This window comes from Copadichromis virginalis, linkage group LG19 (assembly GCF_057382275.1).
Source record: "Copadichromis virginalis isolate Kocher_CV1m ecotype Utaka linkage group LG19, C_Virginalis_male_GT1.1, whole genome shotgun sequence".
Lineage (NCBI taxonomy): Eukaryota > Metazoa > Chordata > Actinopteri > Cichliformes > Cichlidae > Copadichromis > Copadichromis virginalis.
Window position 1 is genome coordinate 14,965,058 of NC_140636.1, and position 15,242 is coordinate 14,980,299.

General features: G+C 44.9%; 1 protein-coding gene across 4 annotated transcripts in view; it reads right to left on the reverse strand.

Annotated features, from left to right (window-relative positions):
* The window catches only part of arhgef10 (Rho guanine nucleotide exchange factor (GEF) 10), a 44,034-nt gene that overhangs the window by 13,364 nt on the left and 15,428 nt on the right, over positions 1–15,242 (reverse strand). For all 4 annotated transcript variants that reach the window (XM_085440708.1, XM_085440709.1, XM_085440706.1 and 1 more), the window contains 14 exons: positions 14,946–15,057; positions 14,635–14,744; positions 14,470–14,547; positions 14,210–14,389; positions 13,344–13,460; positions 13,024–13,116; positions 12,364–12,534; positions 11,722–11,867; positions 11,445–11,629; positions 8,200–8,315; positions 4,934–5,061; positions 3,621–3,721; positions 3,224–3,345; positions 610–696 (listed from right to left, as the gene is read on the reverse strand). In XM_085440708.1, the coding sequence (XP_085296834.1) occupies positions 610–696; positions 3,224–3,345; positions 3,621–3,721; positions 4,934–5,061; positions 8,200–8,315; positions 11,445–11,629; positions 11,722–11,867; positions 12,364–12,534; positions 13,024–13,116; positions 13,344–13,460; positions 14,210–14,389; positions 14,470–14,547; positions 14,635–14,744; positions 14,946–15,057 (1,746 nt within the window). The remainder of the gene's footprint in view (positions 1–609; positions 697–3,223; positions 3,346–3,620; positions 3,722–4,933; positions 5,062–8,199; positions 8,316–11,444; positions 11,630–11,721; positions 11,868–12,363; positions 12,535–13,023; positions 13,117–13,343; positions 13,461–14,209; positions 14,390–14,469; positions 14,548–14,634; positions 14,745–14,945; positions 15,058–15,242) is intronic.

Genomic DNA, 15,242 nt, shown 5'->3' on the forward strand with positions numbered 1-15,242 from the left:
GATTTGGCCCAGTTCTGGCAGAGCTGCTTACTAAAAATAGTCTCCCAGTAGTTCAGCAGAATATACGGCCGAGGACAGTTTGAATGTACTGAGGAAAACATGTTGAAGTCCTGAAATCTAAAAGTCTTTACTACAGATTATTGTAGTAACAGTTTAATTACCTCACCCTGTTTATATATCTGCCAGAGCAAAGGCTGCGTTCGCTGTGATTATCATGGTTAGCAGAGCCATTGTTTGCTTTCGGGAGAAAACTTCAGTACTGACGTCATAACTTTGAAAGCCAGATTGTCTTTCTCAAGAAGACGTTTTAAGACACACACAGCAAAAACCCACCATCTGCTGTGCTGACGCATTATAGTGGACAAAGCTCTGTGCCAGGCCTAAGAGTCAGACTCACAGAGACGAAGTTAAAAACTGTCACCTGCTGGAGATAAGACGACTGGAGGACCATTTGGCAACACAAGCTGAGACACACTTAACGCGACTTTGTGCTGCAGCACTCAAGTTTCAGTTCGCGGCTCAGCCTCCATCCACCCTGGCGTGCAGTCGTAGGTTAGGTAAGCTAACTCATGACTTCATTTCTGGATTGTGCATAACAAAGCGTCTCACCCAGACACATCCATGTCCCACCACTGGAGTGTCTGCTGTGCTGTCTGTGTTGATGTGGGGCTCCGGGTTGTGGACAGCACACTCCACCTGCCACAGAACAGGAAAAAACACCAGAGTTTATCTGACACGTTCACAAAGAAATGACTTGACAGTCTCCGCGAGGTCCTCCTGAGAACAAGCGTGAACGTGTTGAAGAGTAAGGACATGTTCATTTAAAAAGTGTGTTTGTCATGAGCTGGCTGTGTAAAAAACACAGCTTTATTAGCTGAATGGAAAATCATACAAAAACACACTGGGACACACCGAGAAACACAACCACGCTGACATATACAGGATAACAAGGGAAGCGAGAACACACGGGGAACACAGCTGACACGGATTAGCATGACGCTGCAGGGGAAGCGGAACTAAACACACGGAACATGGACACACGAGACTTTCACAATAAAACAGGAAACGGTGGAACATGAAGGGGAAACAAAACCTCACACCACAGAGACACACAGACAGAGAGAGACACACACACAGACACACACACACACATACAGAGACACACACAGACAGACACAGAGACACACACACATACAGAGACACACACACATACAGAGACACACACATACAGACACACACACATACAGACACACACACACACACAGACAGAGACACACACACACACACACAGACAGAGACACACACAGACAGACACACACACACACACAGACAGACACACACACACACACACACACACAGACAGAGACACAGACAGACACACACACAGACAGACACACACACAGACAGACACACACAGAGACACAGAGACACACAGACAGAGACACACAGACAGTCACAGAGACACACACAGAGAGAGACACACACAGACACACACACACACACAGACACACACACACACACAGAGACACAAACACAGAGACACACAGAGACACACACACACAGACACACAGAGACACACACACACAGAGACACACAGAGACACACACACAGAGACACACACACAGAGACACACAGAGACACAAACACAGAGACACACAGAGACACACACACAGAGACACACAGAGACACACAGAGACACACACACAGAGACACACAGAGACACACAGAGACACACACACAGAGACACACAGAGACACACACACAGAGACACACACACAGAGACACACAGAGACACAAACACAGAGACACACAGAGACACACACACAGAGACACACAGAGACACACAGAGACACACACACAGAGACACACAGAGACACACAGAGACACACACACAGAGACACACACACAGGGAATCTAATAATCAAGGTGCTAAACAGAACAACGTAGACACTATAGAATAAACTCACGGTTAACAAAGTGAACAACAACATAAAACATGATACAAAATGACATCAACAAACGAGAAAACTGGGAACTCAAAAAGCTTCGTATCGTCCTGAGATTTTTCCCACCCTCCTGTGCTCTCTGTGTCAAATCTGCATTTCTTTTCCCAAATTCAGTTGCTTCCCGTTTGTTAGTCTTTTGTCTGCTTTGGGTTTAGTTTCCTTTTTCGTTCTCTCGGTGAGGCTCAGCCGTCCTCCCAGGTGTCTCCGGTCTGCCCTCATCCCTCATCGCTGTGCGTGTCCCTGGATTTTGGATTCCTTGTTTCTGGCCAGCCTTTGTGTTGTGTTTTGTTGAGAGCAGCGTTCATTTCCTGTCTCCCGTGTCCAGCATTTGTGTCCAAATCCTGCCTGCCACACGGCCGTCTGTGACGGCGTCGCGGTGTGTGAGCGGTGAATTAGACGTCCCAGATTACTGCTTTTTCCCACCAAAAATTCATCACAAGTCAAGTGTAATTAAAATTTGCTCTGAGCAGTTGAATTGTAGTAAGAGAAGTTTAAATAAATCTGATGACGCTGCAGAGGAATTCTTCAAAACAGGAAAACTGTGTTTCAAAATGACGACCACGGCGTTGTTCCACCACAGTGGGAAAAAACCAGTCATGACATCTTTGAGCTAATTTCTCAAGTTGACTCACACAGAGGGATTTATGTGTCTGTTTCCTGAGCAGATAATCATGTATTTACAGTATTATTGATCCAGCTGGTCAATCAATGACAGACAACACCAGGTAAAGTGTTTTTATAATATTAAGAAGGTGAACTCATACTTTGAGTGATTCTTCCACCTTATTGGCTGTTGCATCCAAACTGAGCCCTGACACTGAAGACTAAGTCAGAAGGTATGAACGTTTACAAGCTACAACTTTTTAGCTTCATTTTCTACTCTTGCTGCAATATCACATATTTATAGATAAATGAAAAGATTAACTGCTATTTTCACACCAGCAGCAAATCAGTGAACACCACAATCACATGCAGTGTGCTATTTTTCACTGAGTGAACTAACACGACCAAAATAAAACGACCTCTAATCCATTCGGTCAGGTGAGATTATTTTAGCCAGCGCTGCAAGAAACACCGTATTACTTCAGTGTGGCCTGTGGTACCTGTGAACTACACCTGCCACAGTTATGTGGCATCATTGTGACACAGCTCGAACCAACTGATCCACCGAGTCGCTGCGCAGATGATCGAAGGGGAAAGAAAACAAAGCGCCTCACCTTAAACTCCTGCAGTTTGGACATGACCACGGGCATTTGTCGAAGCAGCAGGGGGTGTTTCTGCTTCTTCATTTGATTTCCATCATCCTCTGCAAAGAACCAGCCCTGCACATTGTCCTCCTCTGACACACACACACACACACACACACACACACACACACACACACACACACACACACACACACACACACACAGTTCAATGATGTGAACCACGCAGTGAGCATAAGGAACTGTGACACAGCTTCCTCGCTCTAATATATCTGAGCAACTACTAGGCAGTAATTTATAAAACAGATTTAACATTGCATATCTAATATTTACGATTAATAAAATGAATGATCATCATGTATAGATGCAGAAAGAATAAAAAAAGTAAGAGAGAGCAGGTGTACTGTACCGAGAGCCAGCTTCGCCATCTGCAAGTTGCTGATCCATGACTGTTTGATGGCTGGGCTGAGCGTATTGAACACTGCACTGAAGTAGGTCGGCTTCCCCGCCCTGCAAACAGAGACGACCAAAACACGCATGAATAAAAAAAATTATTACTCGATTTTTTCAATTTTATTTACATAGCGTCAAATCCCAACAGCAGTTGGCTCAGGTTCGGACATGTGCAGAGGGAGAAGGGTGGATGTATTTGACAGGGATGATGAAGACGGAGCTGCAGGCAGGAGGAAAAGAGGAAGACCTCAGAGGAGGATGATGGATGTAGTGAAGGAGGACATGCAGAGGGGTGGTGTGACAGAGGAGGATGGTAGGGCCGGGGTGAGATGGAGGAAGTTGATGCTCTGTGGCGACCCATAAAGGGATCAGCCGATGAAAAAAAGGAAGATGTTAAAGTGTCGGTCTGCAGACAGAGATAACAAGATAACATCCGATTTGTGCCCAAAAACCTTCAGAGATGTTTTAGCGAGATTGTCCTCGATCACGTGCATTTACATTCCTCTAAGCGGCACTTTAATGTTTGAATATTCCTGCAAACAGAGCAACTGAGCAGAAGCACTGCACTTAAACACCGCCTGCATCACAGGAGAAGGCCCGCGTCAGGCTTGAACGACGTCTGCCTGATTACCGAGCGCTGACACGAGGACAGAGCGAGAGGAACGCAGTGGAAATCAATACCAATGATCACTTCTGTAAGGATCTGGTGCGCACATTATACATTTATATATATTCTTGCTGTGTGCGGGTGGAGGGCTCACTGCTGTCAGTGCCTGATGCTGAGACGTGTTTCTGAGAAACGAGGGGAGGGATTAGAGAGCTACAGCTGCCTTTCCAAACATACCCATGGATAATCTCACCGGGTAAATGTAGTCGGGAGAAAGCGAGAGGGCGAGCCAGGAAACAGTTACGCTCACAGGGAATGTGAAAAAGCCAAAACAAGGTGCACCCTTGGGAGGCCACGTGCAGACTATAAGACGGCGTGTAGACGTATGAGATGAGCGTTTGTATTCAGCAGCAGCTGGGCAGACTGTGACTGCTAGCACTGATGCACATTTCCACTGCTGTGATTCATGCCTCAGATTAGAGCTGGTGCAGAAACCTGTTTATCCAAACAGGCTCGAAATACATCCAGAGATTGGGGGGGCAGACGGGGAAAGCAGGGTAAAGGGGGATAAAGGCAAACCTAGGATAAACATGAACTCCTGGGGGGGTGAGGAGGATCGAGACATTGAAGCCTGAAGCTAAAAATGTGAGAAAAGCACAAACTTGTCTTGTTTGCCAGGCAGCTGGAGCTGGATCCTACACCGGTCAGCTGCCCTGATCTCCTCCTCCTTCTTCAGTATCAGCCTCTGGAGTCCTGATACCCAGTCTTGGGCCACGGTGGGATTTACATTCTGCAGAAAAGAATAACGGAGAGAGGAGAAACAGAGAGACAAAGGCAGAGGAATGGAAAAAGATTTAAGAGGGAGAAGGAATGGGAATAACAATGGGCCATGGAGGTAAACGAATCCACCTCAGAGTATCACGTCATCAATAAATCATAACAGCATTTATTTAGAGCCATTAGTGCGATTCAAGTTCAAATGAAAGCTATTCCTAAGAGAATCCGCTGCTAATACTGTTATCTGCATTGACTGAAGCCAAAATAGAAAACAGCTGTCACTCTAATGCGCTCTAACACAGAGCTATTACTTATGCAACTTTTGACACATCTACTTTCTAATTCTCGTCGACACGCGCTCGAGGAGACTTCCAGTTTTCGACGCTTGTTGCAGCGGCCAAGTTATTATCATTAGTTTGCTAAATAAAATGCTTTGGATGAATTAACACGTCTACAAATGTTGTCTCTGGCTTAATGTCTCATAAATTATTACAGCGGCACAGATTAGCTCGCATACTAAGCATCTGCACAAACAGGCCAAGAATAAGATTCTACGACAGGAAAATCAGGAAAACCCTGAAGTGACATTGAGACTTGACACGAGAAGAGTTTTGGTAAACACTTCTAATTAAGAGAAGCCTCAACATTTAGAAGTTTGTTTTTAGCCGTGCTCACAAATATCAGACTTTCTCTCCTTTCCCTTTGCATCAGTGTCCAAAACATTTTGAGTCTCAAAAATGGCTTCAAACTCGTGGGGACGGCATTTTGTCCCCATAAGTACAATAACATTCCAATTTGTGGTCCCCACAAAGATGTCTAAACAAGTACACACACAGAGACACACACAGTCTATACTACATCTGATTGTAATGACTTTTGTTAATAAGGTCGCTGCTGTCAGGTCAAATATTTCTCCATCATCCTCCCAGTATCACACTGACACGCTGCTGATACCTGCTCCTCTGTTACTCCTGTTACCTTACAGGACATCAGTGTCTGCTTGGTCATGTGAAACTGACTTCAAGCCACCTTGATGTACGTCCTCCATCATTTTTCATTGGTGTGTTTGACTCTATTGACCTCTGTATTCTGGAAATAATGAATACTTCTCTTTATACTGGCTCAGTTTCCAGCTATTTTAAACAAGCTATTGTTGAACCAATATTAAAGAAACCAAATTTGGACCAAGCAGTTACAGGCCAATATCAAAATGACCGTTGGTGTCAAAGACCTTGGAAGAAACAGTTGCAGAACAACTTAACGTTTTGGAGAAGAACAATGTTCTGGACATTTTCCAGTCTGGTTTCTGCACATTACACTCCACTGAAACCGCTTTGCTTAAAGCGTGTGGTGACACTGATGGCAGCAGAGTCAGGAGAGTACACCGTTCTGGTTCTGCTGGATCTCAGCTCTGCTTTTGATATTGTTGATCACAGCATCCTGATAAATAGGCTGAAGGACTTGTTTGGGATTACTGGTGTTGTTTTAAATGGTTTATGTCGCAGCTATCTGAGAGATCCTTTACTGTCTGTATGAATCATGTGCTGTCGGAAACATCAGTTCTGCCTTCTGGGGCACCTCAAGGATCTGTTTTAGGTCCTATTCACTTTTTGCTGTATATCCTCGCCTCTGTCAGTGCGCCCCAGGGCAGCTGTGGCTACAATGTAGCTTGCCATCGCCAGTGTGTGAATGTGTGTGAGAATGGGTGAATGACTGAATGTAGTGTGAAGCGCTTTGGGGTCCTTAGGGACTAGAAAAGCGCTATACAAATGCAGGCCATTTACCATAGGCCAAATTATCAGACGTTACAATAATATTTCTTATCATCTCTATGCTGATGACATTCAGTTATACTGTTCTTTCAAAGCTTCTGAGTTTTATAAATTGTCGTGTTTAAATAATTGTCTGTCTGAGATCAAACAATGGTTAAATTACAGTTTCCTCCAGTTAAATACAGATAAAACAGAAACCTTGATTGTTGCACCTGATCACATGCTCTCAGAAATTAAGCAGCATATCAGTTTTTTAGACCCTTCATTTCAGTCGCGTCTCAGAAACTTGGGTGTTATATTTGACAGTTCTTGAGAAACACTCTAAAAAACTTGTCCAGAACTGTTTTTATCATCTAAGAAACATTTCTAAACTCAGACTGGTGTCAAAGGCAGACCTTGAGATGATTCATGCTTTTATGTCTTCTCGTTTGGATTATTGTAACGGTCTTTTTACGTGTCTCAACAAACCAGCTCTGGATCGCCTTCAGACTGTACAGAATGCTGCGGCAAGACTTTTAACTGGTACAAACAAGAGGTCACACATTGCTCCAGTTTTGGCTTCTCTTCATTGGGTAAATTTTAGGGTGCATTTTAAAATTTTAGTTGTAACTTTTAGAGCTCTGCACGGTGAAGCTCCCCAGTACATCTCTGACCTGCTGAAACCTCATGCTACATCTCGAGCACTCAGGTCGTCAGGTCAAAGGTTACTGGTGGTCCCTCGTACTGGGTTTAAAACACGTGGAGATCGAGCTTTTCAGGCACCGAGGCTGTGGGACTCCGTGCCGTTGACTCCTTTAAAAAGCAGCTGCAGATGTTTTTATACAAACGAGCTTTTAATTAATTTTTTCACTGTTTTATATTATTTTATTTGTATTTCTGATTTTATTGTGAAGCACTTTGTGATTTTTATCTGTGAAATGTGCTTTATAAATACATTTTACTTACTTACACACCTGCTTACACCCCACGAGCACAGGCAGGCTTGTGTGTATGCGCAGCTACACGATATGACAGGTTTGAACAGTACAAACCAGGATGCAGGAGACTCCTCATCCTCCTCAGACAAACTGCCCACAAAGGCACATTTTACAGCATCATACAAACACAGAGCAAACTGGTCCTTGTGGACATGTGAGAGGAGGCTTCATGAATATGATTTTAGGTCCCTAGGTACATCCATTAAAAGAACATTAGTGTGTGTCAACTCTCACAACCTTCCAAGAGTATTAATAGACAGGAAATCCCAAAAAGCTCCCATGTTTTAGACTCATGTTCAGTTTGATTTTACCTAAAATGTCGGGACTTTACCTCTGAGACCCAGATTTTTCTCAGACTGACTCTATTTTAGACATAATTAACTATATCATGCAGCGGAGTACCTGGTAGTTTCCCTTGAGGCTGCCAATCATGGTGGAGATCTGGTTGACCAGGCTGAGATCATGGATTAGGTTCTGCAGGTCTTGGTACAGCTGACCGGGGCCCATGTACAGTTTATCTACACAGAAACACATTTTCAGGCAGTTGATTCATATCAAATCAAATGTAATAAAAGTGTAATAATGGCTCATACAGTAGCAAAAGAGCAGCAGTGACTACAATCCCAAATTAAAGTATTACAAACGGACAGACAGCATGGCTCAGAGGAAGCTGAATGAGCAAAGTCAGGGTGATAAGCAGTTGTCCTCCCACACGGACAGTGACAGCTCTGCAGGCGTGGCAGTAATTCTCACCCCTGTGAACCAGCCAGCGTTAGCTTTCAGGGGACAAACATCTAATGCTGTTTGTTGATGCATGTCAGTGTAAATCATCCTCTCTGTTCCTCCCACCTGTACCTGTTCTATGTGGGCGGAAACAGGTTTCCAGCTTCCTGTCTGCCCCTTGTGGAAGCTAGTAATCCAACGTGATGTTACAGCAACTGTTGCAGTTCTGCATCTATGGAAAAAACACTGCAGCACAGACCGGATTAAAGGTCTGTCAGGGCACCGGCCTCCATCGCTCTCCGTCAGTCAGCTGATCTGCCCATGAAGAACAGCACTTGCAGCAGAGAGCAAGAGGAAAACACTTGCTAAGTCTGCGTGTGAAGGTCTGCAGCGAACAAAGAGTTAAACTGCAACTCTGGGAGATCCAGAATGCCTTCAGCTCTGTTTGCGTCTGTTATTCTTCTCTCCTCTTTCATACTCTCGTACAATAGTCACAAAGTCTGACTCCGACTGCAGCTCCATGGTAACCCGGCCCGGCTCCCTCACGACTGGGCGTTCGGGGGAAATCTTACCCCTGTTTGTACATGACCAGTTCGTTGGTGGTCTCTGTAAGAGTTACTCTGAAACGTTTCCCTCCGAGTTTGCCTGCATGAGGCTGTTCAAATACAGCCATCTTTACACATGCGTGAGCACTACTGCTGGGCCTCCTGTAGACTATATTGGTTTTTGGTTTCACTGATGTTTGCATGACCTCCAATTCAATCGCAGTGATCCCAAAATATATTTCACATGTTTATTTACTTGAAACAATCATGATATCAGATGAGGAATTTGCTCTTGGAGTGTTTCTGGTTTTGGTAGCGTCTGTGCGTGGGTGTCTTTCTGTCTGCAAACACAACAAAAGGTTTGAAGTTTTATCAGAATTTATTCAAAGTAGAAACTGCTTCTTGTTGTTCCAGGCTCGTCTAAGGCAGCTGCACGGCTCATGTGTCTCTTTAAACACTGTGACCAGGAGGCTGAATGCAGGTCGGGACAGGAATAAACCTTCATCATTGAAACATTAACATTTCTACATGATTTAAATGTCTTTGTTTTTATTGTTATTGCTAAGAAGCCCTATAACCTGCATATGACTGGTCTCTGTGCTAACTTTCTCACACCATCAGTACCATTACTTGCTGTTTATTACGTGTATTTACTAGCAGAAGTAATAAGGCCCAGGCAAGAATATAACCCCATCACAGCAGCGACCATTCCCACAGACTAGACTGGCTCTGTGTAACCCATTTCAAACTGGGTCCAACCTCGTGAATGGCTCTTTGTGAGAGCGCCAACTGCCCAGATTTTTCTAACAAAACCGGCCCAGGAGCATCTTCAGAAGCAGGACAGTCACCCCAGCAATTACACGCTTCCTAAAAACAAACACAATATCTACAAATGACACACCGGCCGTGAGAGCCGCAGGAAAACAACTCCAAATGACCGGTGTGCACGGTGGTCTAATTGCAGTGCAGCGTAGGGAAGAGATGACTTAAGCAGAGAGACATGAAAACGATGACATCATAGCTGGAGAGTCCCTGCGTTGCCTTCACTGCAGGCTGGTCTGCGAGCGGATTTTTGGCTGCACACACGGGGCTGAGAAAACAATTGTTTCCACTTGTTAAAAGTTCCTGGATGATGCACACACACACACACACAGTTGTTCAGGAGCTTTTAACACACACACACACACACACACACACACACACACACACACACACACACACACACACACACACACACACACACACACACACACACACACACACACACACACACACACACCAAGTTATTTCCAGACTAAGTGCATCACAGCGAGGAAACTCTGATGTATTAGAAAAAAGCTCCAGTTGTCCAGGAGCTTTTAACACACACACACACACACACACACACACACACACACACACACACACACACACACACACACACACACAAATCAAGTTATTTCCAGACTAAGTGCATCACAGCGAGGAAACTCTGATGTATTAATGTTAAGTAATGTAGATAATCTCAACATTAAGTTCCATTACATCTGATTCTGTCTGCAAGAACAGCCCCATCATCTGTTAACATGCTGGACTCTCCATGGGAGGCAGATGATGTGAAACAGTGGAGCGCTCGCTGAATGCAGCTTACACTCAGGGAAAAAGTAAAAGCACATAAATAGCAGGTAGAGAAAAGAAGAAGGTGTTTAAGTAGCTGGTGGGCAGCAGGTGTGGATCAGAGATCGATGACAGTGTGACCACTGGCAGGAAAAGTCTGACTGTTATATCAAAGTATTTGAGAGAAGTGGAGAGTCAGTGAGCTCCGGAGCGCAGTGTGTAATCAGCGGCAGTAATTACAGCGCTGAAGGAACCAGCCTTTGACCTCTGCTTGAATTCTTCAAACTTTGGACAAACCAGGGAAAATACGTAATCAAAGCATTGCAGCAGACACCCGGCAAATTTAAACACAGATCGAATCCTGAAATAAAAAGTGCAGCGCTGCGACCGCAGAATGCGACGCTGTTTTTAGGCCTGCTGTTTGTCTGGTCTGGGCCTTTTAAAGTGGCCGAGCAGCTGTGTGTGACGGGGAACCTACTGGAAAGACTGAAATCACCCGACCGGCAGCCAGCAAAGCTGAGGACTGCAGAGGGGAAAAAACACACATGTGCTGGCTGGGAAATAAATATTTCCACTGATGTTTTTAAGAAACGGTGACAGTTTTCAACTCGGTCTAAGGAAGTCGAAGCAGATGCAGTTCCTCATGTCAGAGGACCGACCCTCAACTGCTGATACCGTACGATCCACTAAACTAATGAGTTACTAGATTTGTGCCAAACAGAGACACAAATAAGGTGACGGGCGAGCAGACACAAAATCCCTGACTGTGAAACTGCGTCGTACTTGGCTTGGCGCTGATCACCACTTTCTCGCCCGAATGAGGAGGAGGGAAGCGGCCGGTGTCGGCCATGTCTTCGCTGGACCCGAACTCAAGCACCTCCACGAAGCTCAGAGGCACGCTCCACTTCAGAAGGAACTTCTGGTCAAGTGTTACGCTTCCGCTGCCACTGCCGCTGCCATCCTGAAATCTGAAAAAGAAACGAGCGATGAAAACGCTTTGATATGAAACCCCCCGATTCTCACACAGGTATGTAACTTTGTGGGTTGTGGTCTCCCTCACCGGATGTTGGGCGTGGCACACATGAGCACATCGTTGAGCAGGAACAGGCGTCGCTCCTTGGTTTTGATGATTTCCCCACGCTCGTTGTAGACCGTTTCCACCATGTCGTCTGAGCGGATCAAGTAGCGGCTGCCGTTACTTAGAAGCTGATGACAGAGATGATATGCTACATTAATGCTCTGAAGACGCTAAACAAAAACCCAGCTCGGAGAAGGAATACAGAACAAGCAAAGACTAAGAGTCCTCGTATTTCATTTGGCATTAATGGCTCATTTCACTCTTGCATCCTCTCACTTTGGATAAGAGTAATGCAGCGACTCTGAGAATATCCAGGCTACGGGGAACTCACAGCCTGCCCCATCCAGGCCATCCTGTAAACACGCCTGTGCACAGATGCCAGAGTGGGTGGCTGAAGACAGTCGAATAATTATACCTTGGGGAAAGCTGGTGTTTTTGTGCAAACGCTGTGCTAAGCCATGCACTAAAAATAAGGTATTCAGTCAGGAGAGAAGCTCCAGTGTCTGATGGCCGCCCACACTGGGACTGAGAGAAATGCCACAGCATATGCTAAAAAATAAATCAGCCAAAAGCAAAGTCTCCACCGATCAGTAGACTTTTGGTTCGGCGCAGAAACGTGCAGACCTTGTTGAGGTAGCGCTCGTTCATGGCCTTTGCGATGTGACGGATCTCGCAGCGCTGGTCGGCTTCTCTCTTCTTTTCATTGAGCTTCTCAGCCAGAGTCTCCAGTTCGGTCAGGGCCATCTGCAGGGGCAGGCGGTCCGGGTGACCCACTGGTGTGTTCTTCAACATGTCCTGATGAAGACGAGAGAAAAAAGACACCAGTTTGATGCTTTTTCACCCCGTTTTCAACAACTAATACCAGCCGAGCCCTGTTCTGCCCCACTCCATCTTTCTACATATAACACACATCCTCATAATTCATCCTAAAGATTTAAGAATCGATGGAGAGCCCTTCTACGAATTATCAAGCTGTCTTGATTGCTATTAAACTGGTGTAAAAAAGAAAGAAAGCGGCCCAGTGTTCCACATTTTCACTGATATTTTCCTGCAGCAGACATTAATAGTAAATATGCCGGGGCAACGGGAAGCAGGATTAAAAGAGACGAGGAAAGCAGGTCTCTTCAGAGCAATTCCCCTGCCTCGCTTTGAGCCGCAGCTTTGAAAAACAAAGTGCTGGGTTTATGAATGCGGCACTCCCTCTGCTGGTGAACACATGAACAACACTGCCTGCTGCACATTGCATTTTACTGTGAAGGAGGTGAAAATAAGAGTGAACTATACCTGCAGCAGCAAAATGAACTGAGGGAATCTCTGGATAGGCTTCATCATCAGGCCGTACAGAGTCATTCGGTCACTGCTGGTTTCCTGACGATGCTGTCGGCGACAAGATGGCCAATTGGTGTAAAGACTTTCATTTTGTAAGAAAATCAATATACCAATCTGTTTTAATGTGAACAGCTGCATTTGATATCAGATATATAGCAAAACAGCTTTTTTTATTCAAATGCACAGCAACAAAATAATGAAACAGTTTAATGAGAAACAAACTTCCACTCTGTCCTGTAAGATTAATATTTGACATTAGTGTGTTGGTCTCAAACCTTGAGGAATTCCAGGAATGCTGGTTTGGAGGCGCACGTCTTCCTCACGACTGCCATCGCAGTGCTGAAGTTATTCACATACTCGCGATAGGCGTCCAGCACCATGGACTTAGAGAACTGCACATAAACACAGGGGTTACTTACTGCATCATGTGCTTCAGTTACAGGAAATGACATCATCCAAACCTCTATAAAGATGCAGACCACAGCAGCAGTACCATTAAAAATGTGAATTCACTTTAACTTGTCTATGGTGCTTTAATAAGGTGTAAATATGCTTTTTATAAATTAGGTCTAATAATGCTCATGCTCACAAGCAAAGAGCTGTGTGATATAGTTATGTTACATAAAGATTTACATAAAAAGCTTTTCTGTCTAAGTCATGTTCACCAATAAGCGGTAAAAGTTCCATCAGACGGAGAACTATTTATAGGAATACTGAAAACGATTGATGCTGGTCTGCTGCTGAAAACGGATTTTCAGTGTTTTGTCCATCAGTTTGTCCAGACTGAATCTCCTGAGTGTTGGCTGATGGGCAAAGCGAGACTCAGACGTCATCCTTTCAGCGTGCGGGACAGAAGACGCTCCCTCTGAGGGCTTTTATCGCTTTTTTAACCGCTGAGTGGCACAGCAGTGAGAACTTTAGCTCCAGTGTTATTTAGGTAAAAAAAAAAGAATCTCTTCAAGGTTCAAACTTGCCTATGAGGTGACATTTTTTTTGTTTTACTCTATAAATACTTCAGGTCCAAATAAAGCTTTTAATGTGAAATCCTGTGGTTTTATTATTTGAACTGTGGCGTGTCACATGACAGGCTTTAGATATCTCCGTGAGACGTCTGACAGGAAGTAAGATGGCACGAGCTTACCGACGCCACAAAGACATCCCCAATCATCTCCAGGCTGTCCCACTCCGCCACGCGGCTCGCCAGGGCGATCTGGAACAGGAAGTGGCACTGCAGGATTTCACGCACGCGATAGAAAGTCATCTTCAGTTTCCTGTCACTCAGCAGTCTGGGCTCGATCTGCGACAGGGGCTTCTCGTATTGCTGACGAAGGAGACAATACAAACTGTAATAAGATGCACTTAAGAACCAAAGCGCCAATCACCGCAGCTGTACTCGCATACCTCTAAAATCCTCTTGAGAGAATCGAGATAATTCTTCTCGCTCTCCAAAATAGATCCCAGGATGCATCTTCTGACCAGCTGTGGATCAAACACAGGTTTCCTTCACCAGCGATTTCACAGAGTTAAGCATAACTGGATTAGGTTAGAGTTGGGAAAGTTACAAACCTGCTGCTGTGACAGAGCCTCCGGTGCTGGACACAGTACTGGCTCAACATTGAAACAGTCCACCTCGATGAAGAGTCCAGACTCCTCATCCTCAAAACAGGCCGACTTCTCTAAAAGATTCGAAACAACAGGAAGTAAAGCACTAAAGTCCACCTGAAGAGCAAAAAGCTATGACTCAGCCTCCTAGAAGCACCAAGTGACCACATTTACAAGATTTTCAGAAAACCTGACCTCTGACCTTGAGGCTGAGGTCAATGAGATTTGAACTCCTAGGTAATTGTGTATTTTAGTGTAACTTAAGCAGCACAAACCCTGACAGAAAGACTTGGTTTTGATGAAGGAGCGTCCCTTCTTCACTGCAGCTTTGGTTTTCTCCAGTCCATCTTTGGTTCCTTCCTTGGCAGCCTTCACCAGCTTTTGCATCTTGGATGAGACAGAATGCACCATTACTAGGATTTGAAGAGTCCTTTTTAGTCCAGGTTTGGTTTAGTCTGTCTAAACCTACGGCTAAAGAAGAGCTGAACCGATCTACAGGAGCAGTGTTAGAGGAGGGATGAACAGAATGCGTAACACAAGACGACAGAAGAGCAGAGGCGACCACAGGAGAC